Source organism: Phyllostomus hastatus, unplaced genomic scaffold, assembly GCF_019186645.2.
Source record: "Phyllostomus hastatus isolate PE091 unplaced genomic scaffold, TTU_PhHast_1.1 phas_scaffold_1674, whole genome shotgun sequence".
In the NCBI taxonomy this organism is placed as follows: domain Eukaryota; kingdom Metazoa; phylum Chordata; class Mammalia; order Chiroptera; family Phyllostomidae; genus Phyllostomus; species Phyllostomus hastatus.
The window spans coordinates 31543752-31559880 of record NW_025334011.1 but is presented as its reverse complement, the minus strand read 5'-3'; the positions used below and the strand labels follow the sequence as shown (position 1 = coordinate 31559880).

Sequence of the window (16129 nt, the reverse complement as noted above, 5' to 3'; positions counted from 1 at the left end):
TCATACATGCCCCTACCTAGGCATGTACTTTGACCAGGAGTTGAACCCGCAACCTTTCAGTTTATGGGACAATACTCCAACCAATTGAGCCACTCTAGCCAGGGCTCTAAATTCTTGAAATAATGAAGTTGTCTGGAAAAATGCTACTTTAGTATGAACTGTTGGTAGTACATTAGAACCTTTTTTTCCCTTTAATCCTCACTCAAGCATGTGATTACTGATTTGAGAGAGGGGCAGAGAAACAATGGTTAATCGCCTCCAGTATGTACCTTGACTGGGGATCAAACCCACGACTTAGGTATGTGCTCACACTGGGAATCAAACCTGCAACTTTTTGGTGCATGGATGACACTCCAACCACCTGAGCCACCTGGCTAGAGCAACAACCTATTTATATTTTATTTTTCTTTATTTGTTACTTTTTAAATGATAAATTGTAAAGAAAGGAATTTTTCATGTTTAGCCACATTTTTGTTTATTCATATTTGTATTTTTATTCTTTTTCACAATACATACTCAAGTGCAGATATATTTAGCTAGGACTGATTTGATGTTTTCTTAATTTTGCAGTTACTTTTTCTTTAAAAATATATAATTCAGTTTAGTAGGTACCAGAAGTCTTTTGTTATCTGTGGGTCTTTATTATTGATAACTCATATAAAGTTTCTAGGACTTTATTACCCACTTCTCAGTGATCTGATAACTCTTATGTTTTTAAGTTATTATGATAACTCTTAAATTTTTTTATTTATCCCCCTCTTTTCTCTTAAGGTTATTGATTTGCTGACAAAAGTGAGCATTTCAAAAAGTGAGAGGAAGTAAAACAGACCACTTGACTTAATTACTTAATTTTTTAAAAAAATTTTTACTTGATAAGAGAAGGTGATGAAATTTGGCGGTTACTTAAGGTTCTTACTACTTTCAGCTCAGTTGGTTAGCATTGTAACTTCTTTTTTTAATGGTCCTGGCCAGGTAACCAACTGGTTAGAGATTCATCCTGATATGCCAAGGTTGCAGGTTCAATCTCAGGTCAGGGCACATGAAAGAATCAACTAATACATGCATAGATGAGTGGCACAACAAATCAATATTTCTCTTTCTCTCCAAAAATCAGTAAATATTTTTTAACAAAAATTTGAAATTATATAAGGTAGAGCTAAATAAGACCTTTTAAAAGCAAAAAATGATAATTAAAAAGTAGAATAGTAAATCTGCCAACTCTAAATGCCAGTGCTATTGCTCTAATGGCACATGGAGCTGATGTTGGGCTCCTGGTCAGATTAGATTGAACTTGGAGGCAGATCATCCCTCTTCACTCTGACCTGATGATTGCATTTGAATGCTTCTTTTCCAGTCTTCATTTTCTTTCTCTCTCACGTGATTACATATGCACAGATATATATTTTTTCATTAAGTAAGTCTTTTAATATCTATTTGGAACACTGTATTATATTTAACCATCCTATGATTTTATAATCTAAAGCATTTTTTTCTGTACATTTTTGTAAAATAAAGGCTAAAATATTTTAGGTTTTTAATGTGTGTGTATATATTTTAGGGCTTAAAGACTTGAAAGTTGAAGATGACATCTCATTGAAGGTGGTACCTATTTTACCTGCCCTTAATTGTGCCCTGCTAGAAGCAAAGAAATCATTTACTGAAGAAGGAATCTGTCTAAACACATTAGTAAAACATAATTTCCAAGAATTTTGCAAGATGGAGAGAAGTCCATTGACTACCACTTCTCAGGATGGAATGAAAGAGACTGCATTTTCTGGCAGATTGTCCAATAGTTTTGATTTGGTTCCTCCAGCTGAAAAGTGCTCTTTAAAGTCTTTAACTCAGTTGAAGTCTTATTTTTCAGATCCTAGTGGGTACGTTTTGGAAGTATCTACGGCGTTAGATTTATTGGCAGAGCGTCCTCAGTCTCCTTGTATTTCAGATGGAATTTGTGATGCTGGATTTTCTTTAGTTATGACTCCAGATTCTGAATTTCTTGACTCAGAAGCAGAAGTAAGAAGAGAACCTGAAACAAAAAAGAATTCTGAAGAAACATTTAAAGCTAGGAAGAGAACTGTGGTTCCATTAAATCCAGCATCAAATCTTAGAGTTCAGCCGAAGAGAAAGGCCAGCACACCGCCTGTGGGGCAAAGTAAAAGAATGAACTTGTGCCGTCCCTTCCCCAAAAGAACTCCTGCTGGAGCGAACAAGGGTTCAGTCTCTTCAGCAACCCTCAAATTAGTTAAAGGACAGTTTCCTCAGAAAAGAAAAAGAGGTAAGCATGACTTATGGGGACTGTTAAATGAGTTATAAGTGTTGTATTCTAACACTGTTCCTATCTGACCACTGTGGACCTCAGCTTCACAGTATTAGAAGTTTATTAAAAATGTCAACATTGCTCTCCAGGTGATTTGTCTGCATGCTTAAGTTTGAGAAGCATTGAAGCAGACGACAGATTAAAATCAAGAAATAGGAAAAACTCTAAGATACCGCCCCAAAAGCCCACCCACCAAAAACTATATTTCACTCTAAAAGTGCTCGAGCCATCAGTTATGTGCCATTCTAGAAAGATGGTTACTCTGTTTCTAAGCTATCCTCAGACAAGCAAGAGTGGAGGAAGAGAATTTTCTATAATCAGGCATACCGATAGCAGCAAAAAGGAATAACCAACATTAGCCTGAACATGTATAAAGAGGGGAGGAGAAATGCCTGGAACCTCCAAACAGTCTGGGACAGAATTTCTAATCCTTTATGTATGTCAGGTTTTAAAAATGGTGACCTGGATCCTGCCATACACCTATTGAAACAGAATGTTTAGTGGCCTAGGGACCTATATGTTGAAACAGTTCTATAAGTGGTTTTGTTGCCTTGTAAGAGTTGAGTGAGAATCAGAGTCTAGAGACATTTAGTATGTAGTTAAATGTACTTTAGTGAAGATAGCACAACAAACAACACGATTTGGCCTTAGAGCCATCTCAGATTATAGGTGGTATATTTTGTTGAAAAGTAGGGCACTGTATACTATGTGACATCTTAGAGAAGGGATCAGCAAAGTGTGGTCAAAGGGCCCTCCCTCAACCAGTTGTCTCTGGCTACATCACATGACACTGGCAGAAGTGAGTGGTTGTGACCAAGAATGTAGGACCTTCAAAGCTGAAAATGTACTGTCTGGTCCTTCACAAAAAGGTGTGTCAGCCCTATCTGTACTATTTTGATTCTAGAAAGTTTGGTGCCTAGAGAAGAAACATCAGGCATATGTAGAGCCCCAGAATTCTAGATGATTAGGGTTTTACCCTGTGGTTCAACAAATAGTTATTCTTGGCCTTTCACAGTTTGTGAAAATGGTGTTTGTGTATGTGTTTAGGAGCATGCTGGAAAGTATGGTAATAGAAAGCAGCGAAGCAGACATTACAGCTACTTACAAATAAATTTCAGGCCAACCGTATTGAGTTTCTGCTGTGTATGAACCAATTTACTTTAAGATGTTAAATAAATTATCTATAATTCAATATATATATAGTCTGTTTCTCAAATATTTTAAATTTCTTCCACTATAAGAAATGTGTTCTGTTTTGTAGTCGAGTTACATACAAATTCACACATGACTGAAACAAAAATTTCAAAAGACATTTGCCATATGTGTAATACAATCTGATATTTTCTATACCATTCTGTTTCATTTAAGAATGAATCTGGTTGCAACCAGTTGTATTTATTTTATAACCTATCAGTGGATTATTGCATGCAGTTTGAAAACCATGGCATTGAACGATAGAAATAAGCAGAAGAGTCCCTGCAGGACAACCTTGTTTTCTCATGTTTCAGTGTTTCTTCCCAGGATCTGGGTTGTGAGAGATTTCCCTCCCTGTTGTGTATATGTTAAAAATTTCCACCTAGGTCTTGGTCATCTCATCTTATTTTCTTTCTTCTTAGTCTTAACTGTTTTCCTGCTTTATATTCTTAATTTGTTTACATTCCTTTCTTTATGCTAAAAATTTGTAACTGGATGAAAAATAGGTCTTATTCCTTTTAAAAAAATGCTGCTTTATTATTTAGTAGGGAGGGAAATAATTAGACCCAGGGACATGCGATCTAATAAGGGTACAACATGAAGAGCTTCTAAAGCTTTTTTAAAACCACTCCTTTCTCTAACTGCCCCTCCTGAAAAATGAAATGAGTTGGTCTCTTCTCTACATTTCACTAGCAATCATCACAGTTTCTTAACTGTTCAATATCATGTTTTCTGTTCTCAATTAGAAATATTGTTTTCCATATAATGTAATTTTAAAATATTGATACTTGCCAACATTTTTATGTATGATTATTTTATATGATACCTTTGGGGCTAATTTTTTTTGGTGGGAAACAACTGAAATTATATAAAGTCAATGAGTAAAATGTATTAATAAGTGTCCAAAGGGAATACTTACTGTACCTTTTCAACTCATAAAAGGTTAAAACACTTTATACTGTGTTCAATAAGCAGGTGGTCACTAGTTGTGTTTTCCTCTTGTGCCTCCATCTTTAGCTATTTTCTTCCTTCCATGTGAGAAGCAAAGCTGAGCATTTTGTAAGAGATAGCAGTTATAATACATTTGTAGGAAATTAAATCAGGTGAAGACTTTGTTTAGTGTGCTCTTTTCTGTCTTGTCTTTAAAATGTTTTTTGGGGGGCGGTATTAAGACGTAGATATTTGGGACTAGTAAAGGGAAGTATATAAGATGGCACTTTATAAATGTACAATCTCTTCTATGAAGTGTGATTATAGTTTCAACCACATTACCTTATAGGGGCTGTGTTGCTTTTGTGTACAATGCATTACCTATCTCCCAGTGTTATGAACTAGCATATTCAGCTTTAACCTGCCATATTTGGGAAGATGGAGATTTTTATTTTTTATCTTTTTTAAAGATTTTATTTATTTTTAGAGGTGGGAGGAAGGTAAGGAGAAAGAGAGGGAGAGAAACATCAATGTGACAGTGAAACATTAACTGTTGCCTCTCTCACACACACACCAACAGGATCACACCAGCAACCTTTTGCTTTGCAGGACAATGCCCAACCAACTGAACCACAGTGGTCAGGGCAAATTATGGAAATTTTTAGAAAAATTAAGTCATGCCTTGTTTTTAAAGTTATTACTTTGATATTTTTCTTCTTCAATTGATAGGGACATAGACTGACACTTAGCAAATTCATAGTTTTATATTTATATGAGAACTTCGAACTCTTGTTTTCTTTAAAAAATCTTTTAATGAAATATCCAAAAACTTATATTTTATTCCTCATTACTAAAGTTATGCCCTAAAAAAAAGGAAAAGCTATCCTGATAAATATCTGAGCCCCCTGCCCCTTTTTCTACATAAGGTGCTGAAGTGCTGACTGCACTGTTTGTACAGACAACCAAATTGGATAGGAAAAACCAAGAAGCTCCTATTTCCAAAGATGTTCCAGTTGCTACGAATGCTAAAAGGGCAAGGAAACCAGAGAAATCTCCAGTCAAAACTGTTCCGAGGGCTAAGCCACCTGTGAAGAAATCTCCACAAAAACAGAGGGTAACTATAGTAAAAGGCAATCAGAATCCCAGAATCAGAAAGCAGCCACAACCTGGTAAGAAATACTCTTCCTGTAAATTTAAACACCACATACAGAATAATCAGGGTTGTAAGATAGTGTATTGAAATAATGAGAGAACAATTAAAAATCTTCAACAATTCTTGTTATATTCTTTAATTCAGACACTAGCGGGACTAAGTAACTTGATTTTCTATTGAAACTAAATTAGGAAAGTGCAAAGGATTCAAATATCACAAAATAGACCTATTTTTTAGTTTGCATAAAGCCTAAACATGAACTGTCTACAAGAGTCATAAATGGCCGTTTTTATGACTAAATGCACAAGCAAGTAGTATCTGGCACTATTCTTGTGGACCATATCAGTTATAAAATGTAAGCTATAACTTTCATTTGTCCAAGGGAATTGTAAAAAGATTGTTCAAAATAGTAATACAGAATTCTGTATTTGGTTTTAAAAGGCATTACATTTATATTAAAAGCAGCTTTACTTTCTTAATTTTGCTAAGTGGATAGTGAAGCTTAATTATATGGACAAACAACTGACTGCTTAAGTTCTGTGTTTCAAACTGCAAAACACAGCCTGTTTACATGAAAGAGCCATCGTCTCCACAGACTTTACCTCTGAAACTAAACACACACCCACTCTTCTTCCAGGTCCATGTCCCTTCTTAACTTTCCTTTCTGTGCATAGTGCAGTTCTATTTATCTCCAGTATTGAGACCTATTGTATGTTTTTTAAAATTTGTTTTATACCTTTATATTCCTATCAATTCTCTGTCTAATCTTGCTAATCTCTTTTCTCCCTTAATGTATTTTTAGCTTTTAAAAAAATCCTGTATTTAGTGAGATTTTAGAGAAAGAAACTATGGTTTTGTTGGGGTGATGGCATTAGGTATGAGCTTGGTTTTTGTTTTCTAAGTTTTTTTTTAATATTGATGACTGAATAATTTTTAAAAGCTAATCATATTGTCAGGCCTATAGTGTTGCAATTTTGGAATCCAGACCAAAATCTCTCCATCTCTTTCAAGGCAGTTTATGTACTCTTACCCCTAGGGTCCATATTTCTTTCCTGCTTTTTCCTAACATGTTCCTTTCTTGCCAGTGCCCTTCCCCTCCACCACTCCATATCCTGCTCACCCTAAGTCGCCTCCATAGTGAGGCATTTTCCTTCTGCTTTGATCTTCACCGATCTCTCACCTTTGTCTTATTTCCTTTTGGGTTTTGGAGAACATTATGGAATTCATAACTTATTTTCCAATCATTGGCTGTGTAACATGAGGATATATTCGTATATAATATTTATGTTCTTAGCCATGTCATTTGAATGCATTATAAAATCGGCTCTCAGATAATTGTAGACTAATTAACTAATGGAAAAAGGTGTATGCAATTGGATATTGGCAGAAAAGTGAGCACAGAAAAAAGTTTTCAAAATGTATATGCAAAAATAAGCTGACTTGTGTTTCAAATGTCTATATATATTGTGCAGCCACTTTCAAAGTTAAAGTTTTAAGATTGCCACCTTTTAAATAATCTCTTAAGTTTTCTTTTATTTCTTAATCATCTGTACTAATCTATTTCATTTCCTATGCTTGAAATATAAAGAGTTTAAGAAGGTTCAGTCATTTTATTACTAAAACTAATGATTTTTCTGTCCTTTCTAAAGTTTTCAATATAGTTTTTATTTACAGAACTCTTTATATTTTTTATATAATTCATTTGGCATTCTCTTACCTGTATATTTTAAGATAGATTATCAGTATTGTATTTTCAATTGAGAACCTCTAACAAGTCAGTAGTTAAACGGTTTACCTGAGACTATGCATATTCATTAACTCAAACACTTTTTCTTGACGTTAGTACAGTATTCTTTGTCTTGACCATATTTGCAGGCGATATTCTGTGTAAGAGCCATACTGTTAACATAGAATGAAATTAGTCTCAATAAATTAGTGTCAAAAGCATAAAATGAATTTTATGATTCCAATACACATGGAGCTAATGAGACAGTTCTAGGCTTTGAGTCACTTTCTTCCACTGATCCCTTTGGGTTTTGCTATTTTAAATAAAAACTGGATAGTGATTGATTAATTTTACCCTCCCTATCATACACACTTTTTTTACTTAGATCAGAGTTTTCCTCTTTTTAAATGTATCAGTAATTGGCTTTTTTAAAAATTGTATTTTATTGATAATGCTATTACAGTTGTCCTGATTTTGCCCCTTTTGCCCCCCTACTCCCTCAGGCAATCCCTCCACCATTATTCATATCTGTGGGTCATGCGTGTAAGTCCTTTGGCTACTCTATCTCCTATACTGTACTTTATATCCCCTATTCAGTAACTACCTATTTGTACTTCTCAATCCCCTCACCACTTCACCCATTCTCCCCCATACCCCCCTCCCATCTTGCAGCCATTAAAATGTTTGTATCCATGATTGTGTGTCTGTTCTTGTTTGCTTAGTTTGTTTTTTAGATTCAATTATTAATAGTTACGTATTTATTGCTATTTTATTGTTCAGAGTTTTGATATTCTTTTTGTTAAATAAGTCCCTTTAAAATTTCATGTAATAATGGGTTGGTGATGATAAACTCCTTTAGTTTATTTCTTGTCTGGTAGGCTCTTTATCTACTCTTCAATTCTCAATGATAGCTTTGCTTGGTAGAGCAGTCTTAGCTGTAGGTTCCTGCTTTTCATGACTTTGAATATTCCTTGCCAATATCTTCTAGCCTACAAAGTTTGAGAAATCAGATGACAGTCTTATGGGAACTCCCCTGAAGGTAACTAACTAACTTGTTTTCTCTTGTTGCTTTTAAGATTTTCTCTTAGCCTTTGGCATTTTAATTATGCTGTGTCTTAGAGTGGGCCTCTTTGCATCCATCTTGTTTGGGAGTCTCTGGACTTGTATGTCTATTTCTTCCACCAAGTTAAGAAGTTGTCTTTCACCATTTTTTCAAATAGATTCTCAATTTCTTGCTCTTTCTCTTCTTCTGGCACCCCTTTGATGAGAATGTTGGACTTCTTAAAGTTGTCCCAGAGGCTGCTTATACTATCCTTATGTGTTTTTTTTTTTTCGATTCTCTTTTCTTCTTGCTGCTCTGACTGGTTGTTTTTTGGTTCCTTATGTTCCATATCATTGATTAATTCTCAGCTTTATCCACTCTACTGCTGTTTCTCTGTAAATTGTTCTTTATTTCATTTAGCGTATCCTTCCTTTCTGACTGAAACTTTTTTATGCTGTTGATGTCCTAAGTTCCTTGACCATCCTTATAACCAGTGTTTTAAACTCTGCATCTGATAGATTGCTTATCTCTGTTTTGTTTGGTTCATTTTCTGGAGTTTTGATCTGTTCTTTCATTTGGGTCATATTTCTTTGTCTCCTCATTTTTGGCCGCTTCCCTGTACTTTGATTTTGTTTTGTCTTGGTAGTGTGGCTTAATGTAGTAGGCATCCTGGCAGGTCCAGTAGCACAGCCTCCTCTATCACCCAGGCTGGGGACTTGAGGTGTGCCTTTCATGTGGGCTGAGTATACCCTCCTCTTGTAGTTGAGCCTTGGTTGCTGTTGGCAGATCAGTGGGAGGAATTTACCAAGCCCAGTCAGCTGCAAGGATTGGCTGTGACCACTGACCACCAGCCTCTGCCCTTCGTAGAGGATCACCTATGCAGAGGGAGGGTGGTGGTGTGGTCTGTAGCTATCCATTGAGTGTGTAGGCCTTGGGGTTTCCTGGGTGGTGCAGGCTAAGGTCAGTCCCCACTTGTGTTTTGCCTGGGGCCACCTTGCCTGAGTTCTAAAACAATCTGGCTGCTAATTGTGCTAGGCTTGAAGATTCCCAGGTGAAGCCAAGCTGTGACTCTAAGCTGACTGCTGCTAGTGCTGGGCCTGGGGCTCACTGAAGCCAAACTATTGCATGTTGATAGGATTTATGAAGTTGTGGAGTGTGAGCCAAGACAAGCCATTCACATAGAAAAATAGCTTGAGTGGGCTGGTATTTTGGGTGGGCAGAATCTCTGGGAATCTCCAAAGAGGGTCAAACAGTGTTAGCCAGGTTAATGGAGTTTCAGATACGGCATCAGCTTACTGGCTCTGGGGAGGGGAAGATTTAGAAAAGGGACAATGGCTTCTGCTCACATTGATGGCAAACACTTCAGTTCCTCCACTGGTGCCTTTCAAGCTATAACGCCAGTACTGGAGCTCAGGGGGAGTAAGTCTGAGTAGGTGAGTCAGTGTGTGGGTTCTTTAAGAAGAACTGCTTAAGGATTAAGCAGGTTCTTGCACCAACCCAATTCCCACTGGTTTTTGCAGCCAGAAGTTGTGGGGACTTATCTTCCTGGCACTGGAACCCTGGGCTGATGGGCCTCATGTGGGACTGGGACTTGTCACTTCTGAAATATTCCTCCCAAATTTTTATCCCCCACAAGTGGGTGTGGGACCAGCCTGTTCCTTGTCTGTGCGCCTCCTGCCAGTCTGGATGGATATGGTTCCTCTAATTCTGTAGTTGTCAGACTTCTATTCAACTTGAGTAGCTCTGAGTGATGGTTCTATATTTTAGTTGTAATTTTGATGTGGTTGTGTGAAGAGGCAAGCCATGTCTGTCTATGCCACCATCTTGACCAGAAGTCATCGTTGGCCTTTGCAGGGAGGTTAATAATAATTCATTCCAGACCTGCTGCTGTTAATTATAAAGGGGGCACAGTTAGCTTTTTTGTCCATCTACCCACTTGCTACAGGGAATTGTTGTCTAATATTATGAATTTTGTCTTTCATGATAACTGCATTTGAGAAGGCTGAATCTGTGTCCTAACAATGCAAGTAAACCACTTGAGATTGTCTAATTAAAGGCAAATGGGTTAGGTAGATTTGATTATCAACAGAGAGTATTATCAGTAGACAAGGAGATTTGCTATTTTGCAGACAGAGAGGAAATGTTTTCAGTGCAAAATTAAAGTTTTAAAAGGTGATTAAATCGGTTAGCTATTCTGAATACTCATGACTTTAAAAGTTTTTATTCATATCATTGCATATTTTAACAAAACATCAATATGGTTAAAATCATCATCTCTCTTGAACTTGGGTTATTAATCACTTGTTAAGGGAAATGATTTCTAAGAAAGCATGTTAACATACAATTCAAACTTAAGGATTCCTATATTTGCACTAGATTGTAAGCTCTCTCAGGGCAGGACTCTTGTTTTCTGCTTTTGGTATATTCACTGGTATTTTGGGTGGGCAGCTGAGCAGGATCCCTTGTATGTAGTTAGATGGGTGATTTGTTAATAGCACATTCCTTAGGACTTGTTTCTCTGGTAATTACATTATAATAGATCGGAGAGTGGGAAAAGACCTCAGTCTTGTAGTAAAATTTTAATATACCATTTATGTAGCATGTCAAGAGGTTTTTCTTGAATGTGTTGACTTAACCATTGATTTTCACTAGGCCATAGGAATATATATGGCAAAGATTTAATTATATGGAAATCAAATGCTATGTATTTTTTTTCTTTTATACTAAAGCCAAAGGAGAAACTGTTTCACAGCTTCAATCAAAAATTTCACCACATGGGCAAGAAGATGTTAATAATATAAATACAACTCAACCAGAAAATACCACAGTGGCTCAGAAAGCTCCAGCTGAGAACTCCATTGTCAGTTGTGACTCCCAGGCCCTAAATCTGTTAGCTGATCTAGCATTAAGCGCTGCTACCTCTACTACACCACCACCAGAGCCCAGAAACCTTCCCTGCTCTTCTGAATTGCCACAAAACAATGTTTTGCTTTCTAAAGAACATTCTCTGTGCAGTACATCTGACCATGAATATCATAGAGGAGTTAGGAGTCAAAAAGGTGGACCGTTACCTCAGCCCTCCTCTGAAAGGAAGAGTAATCTGACATCAGACTCCACTGTCAGCCAAGAGGAGGTTCCCGTCAGTCAGGGCCCTGTTGAAATCCAGTCAGCACTTCCTGAAGAGACACTAGAAACTTCTGCTGTGAGCCAGAGTTCTTTTGTTGCTGTGGAACATTCCTATGCCCTGCTCCTTGCAGAACATTCAAAGAAGCTGCTACAGCAGAGAGGGGTACCTGGCCCTGCCTTCACCAAGAATGGCACAAAAGGCCCTGAGGCAGGAACCCCAGTGGGGAAAGTAATGCCATTTCGGCATCAGCAGAACATCTCTCCTCTTCAAAAGCTTTCTGAGGACCCGGTACTCAAGCGCAGGAGCAGATTGCTTTCCTCCAGCTTAAGAGACTTCTACTGCTCTCACACTGTGTTCAGCTGTAATGGCTCCTTCAAGGTCACTTTCAAATGTGAAGCAAACTATGTATTCAGCTTAGACAGCAAATACACCAACAACCCACTGGAGAAAACTATCCTAAGAGCATTACATGGGTAAGTAGGAGTGAAACTTGATGAAAACGGAGGTGAATTTCCTATTGAGATAGGTGTACTGAGTAGAAATACTTGTGCCAAACTTTGGGAAAGGAGAAGGCAGTGTTGTATGTAAATTCAGTGAGTCAATAATAATATCAAGCAGTTGTGTTTGCTGATGCTAAAGAATGTGAGGCTGGTTCTACTATTATCTATCAGTGATCACATGCAGAACTTTTGCAAGGTAACTTTAGCCCTGTAAATGACTTTCCACTTTGAGATGTTCTTTCACAAGGTTTTGTAGTCTTTGGATTATATTTACATGAGAGCTTAATGTAAAATAGTGAGATGCAGAAATAATGCTTTAAAGACTGAATTTCACAAGAAACATTTAAAGAATTACTTCTAACTTGTGAAGTTGATCATATTGCTATGAGTGAGAGGTTTTACAAGGGGTTGTTTTGTAAATCTTCCATGGGCTCTGGAGTGTGGACTAATGCAGCTTTTGATCTAGACTCTTCCACTTCCTGGCTTCTGTGACCAGAAGTCCCTATGTTTTAAGACAGTGCTTCTCAGTCTTCATTATGTGTACAACCCATTTAGGGATCTCTCTGAACTATAGATTCTGACAGTCTGTTGGAATAGGGACTGAGAGTCTACATGTCTAACAAACTTCCAGACAATGCCAGTGGAGCATTAAACACTTTTAAGTGTGAGTTTAGTAGTAGCTACAGTATGAGGATGTTAACAGTGGTACCTCAGTACTCATCGTTAATTGATTCTGGAACTCGTGATGAGTGCTGAAACTGACGAGTACCGAGCAAGCAATGAGTGATGACATATTTTTTTCTTGTCAAAATGTGATGAGTACAGGGCTTGACGAGTTCTGAAGCCAACAAGTACTGAGGTATGACTATATATGCATTGGGGATTTGTGCAGTGATTGGCACATGCTAGTGAATAGTATCATTACTATCAACAGGAAGCATTAGCTGTATCATATGACATTGAGCTACCTATTAGTGGAATATTGGATATGTGAATGACTAAATTTTGTGTCAGATTTCTTTCCTTGATTCAGTTATGAGCTTACACTCAGAAGAGCATACATATATTTATGTGCCCATCTACTGATGAGGGCCATTTCAAATCTTAGCCTTAACCCTGTTTAACTGAAACCTAGTTCTATAGACCCTCTGACTCATCCCAATCCAGCTCTTTGCTATCCTTTTGTCTGGCAGTGGCCAGAACTGTTTTGTATCTCCCCTTTTGGTTTCAGGAGATTTTCTAGAACTGTAATATGAAAACAGTATAGTTCTGCTGAATTACCCACAGAGATAATTTAATCTTCACACTTTCCCAATTATTAGAAGAGAAATGCAAAAGTGGAAATGAATAAGCCAGACTTTGCAAAAGCAAGGAAATGAGGATTTGGGCAACTGCTGAAACCAATGTCCATATAATAGGTACACTGTGTCCAGGAGACTTTGCATGTTAGCAAAAAAAAATTAGAGGCTAGGAGCTAGGAGACCTAATATTTGATCATGTTTTCTACCATTTACATGTTTTGTAATTTGAAAGAAGTCACTTCAAGCTTTGATCTTCAGTTCCCTTCTCTGTCTATGTAAAATGAGTAGATTAGATTCATCATAATTACTTGTTAAATCAACTTCATTATTATTCTTTTATTCATTGTTGCATGTTCATGTAATTTTTACAATAAAAATGAACACTAAGTTTACAAAAACTAAGCATAACACAAAAACTAAGGATAATAATAAAGGCACTTGCTTAGAAGACAATCATCTAAAATAACCGTTTCCAGTGATTTTTGTATGTTTTTTCTTTACAATCTCAGGCCCTGGAACACTGATTTACCTGATAACGTGGAAGAAGTGAAGCTTTTACTTCATACGTGGGTAGCTCTGTTTTACAGCAATCAAAACAAAGTCATACGATCATCCCGAAAAGTAGTAGAGCACAGCAACCCCGCCAAATATGTGTCTATAAATAGCATAATAGAATCTTTTGAATTCAGTGAAATTGAGGAGTCCCCCAGTGTGGAAAGATGTTCTGTAGCCCCTTTGTTGGAGACAAAGAAAGCTCCCAGAGGCCATAGTGCTGAAGCATCCTTCCCTGACACTAACTCCTTGCTTCCTTTCATTAAACCACCACCTGCAAGAGGCTTGGAGCTCTGGGTACAGAATGAACAGAAAGAAATTTTTGCAAGAGAAGGTCATCCAGATACCCCAGAAAACCAGAATTTTATGTATTCTTACAATAATGAGGTAAGTAAAGCTGAGTACTACAAATCCTGACATTACTTTTGAAAACATTTTCTTTCCTTTTTTCCCCCTTTGTATGTAAAATCACATCCAAAACAAGGCACTCATTTCTTTTAGGAAAGCAGATCCTCTAGTTTTTGTAAAGGATTATAATGTCCAAAACTTCGTTTTTTGGTCTCTCTAGATAGTTTGCAGGTAGAGCTTATTTGTCTTCTGATTGAAGAAACAGAAGTAAAAAGTCATGGGGCCCAGATGATCTGGAAGCCAGCCATAATTGTGTCACTTGTTTTTTGCTTAATAGGGCAAATTACCTGTTCACTCCGAGCCTTTTTTTCTTATAAAAGAGGTGAATAATACCCATATGTCTTACCCAGAATGGTATTTAAGGATCAGATATGATAATATTAGAAATCTTTGATAAACATTAAAGTAAATTAATTGAATATGTTAAAATTATTTTCAAAAACAAATACTAGAACAGTAAATAAAATACCAAACCTCCCATAAGTCTATAGATAACTAAATACACTTTGCTTCATTCTATTTTTCTCAAATGCTGTTCAGCCAGGCAGATAATTAAATTTTAACTTGAGCAAATAAAAAAGTTGTATTAAGATTCTAAGTAAATAGATTGACAAAATACCTGCCTTTTAAGCTTTGGGCCCAGATTTATTTCAGAATAATTTTGCATGGGTTTGTCTTTCCTGGCTTCACATGAACAGACAGTGTTTCTATACCTGGGGTTACTTGGGGATTTGTAGGTCCAAGTGTCTGTGAATGCCTCCAAATGCTCATCTTCATTATCAAAATGAAGACTGATGGAGTGCTATAGGCCAGATAGTGGTCTGAGCCCTTGCCTCATATTAAGTCAGTTAATTCTCACAAAATCCAATGAGGTAAGGACCATTCCCCCCTCTGTAATAGATGAGGAAACAAAGGCATAAAGGAGTATGGAAATTATCTGAAGTCACATAGTAAATTGTCAAGCGAGAGTTCAAATCTAGGCAATCCAATTATTTCTTAATGTCAGAGTGTGCACATGTGTGTTTACATGTGTATACATATATATGTTTTATGTATGCATATGATTTTTCTCTTGATGTGGTTCATAGGTATTTGATAATCAACGAGATTCTTAAAATTCAGTTAAGAATTACTACCCTAGAATAAGAAAATATGGTTTAGTCAGGCTAAATTTAATACACACATACACACAATATTCTTAAAAAGTATTTTTTTGTTGTGGTAATATATAATTAACTATCATCAGTACTAATTTTAGGAACGGTCTTTTACAAACATGAAATAGAATATTAAGAAGGAGGAAGAGTATTAAAATTAATGATTCCTAAACCTTTCTATTGCATATACTTAAAATTTTTTCCATCATCTTCCTGGATACTGTACCTGTACTTTAAAGGTAACACACGCATGTGCTATACCAGTCCCTTATTCTGTAAGTGGGCAAACTAGGATCCAAAAGAATTCTAGCACAATGGGTATTAGAAACCAATAGCATGTTTCTTTTAGTTGTGTGTTTAAGTCTGCAGTTTTTTCAAATGATCACACTTTGCTTTAGAAACATTACACTTCACCTATCAGTCAAAACATATCAAGATTATCACAATTTGCATTTTCCTAAGACTACAGGCACAGTGAGATTCAGGACTTTGATCAAACATTAACAGTCACAGTGTGATTAGGTGGGAGGTTCACAGAAATGTTCTCCAAATGACGCTTAGCATTAAGATTTTTCTGTGTTTGTGCCTGTCCAGTCATGTTCTCTTAAACTCTGAGTCTCAGCTCTATCCTGCCAATTACTCAGCTCTGTGTCTTGAGTTAAGATAGAAACCTTTTTAGTGAGGTTTGAAACACGGGTCCTAACTTCTAACAGGGCTGTCTC

At 36.7% G+C, this 16129-nt stretch overlaps 1 protein-coding gene across 4 annotated transcripts in view; it reads left to right on the top strand.

Moving 5' to 3' along the window:
• Nucleotides 1-16129, top strand: part of TASOR2 (transcription activation suppressor family member 2) — a 79362-nt gene that overhangs the window by 43032 nt on the left and 20201 nt on the right. For 3 of the 4 annotated variants that reach the window (XM_045857849.1, XM_045857848.1, XM_045857851.1), the window contains 4 exons: nucleotides 1559-2275; nucleotides 5368-5610; nucleotides 11092-11962; nucleotides 13800-14229. In XM_045857849.1, the coding sequence (XP_045713805.1) occupies nucleotides 1559-2275; nucleotides 5368-5610; nucleotides 11092-11962; nucleotides 13800-14229 (2261 nt within the window). The remainder of the gene's footprint in view (nucleotides 1-1558; nucleotides 2276-5367; nucleotides 5611-11091; nucleotides 11963-13799; nucleotides 14230-16129) is intronic. The other variant, XM_045857850.1, reaches the window with a different exon arrangement.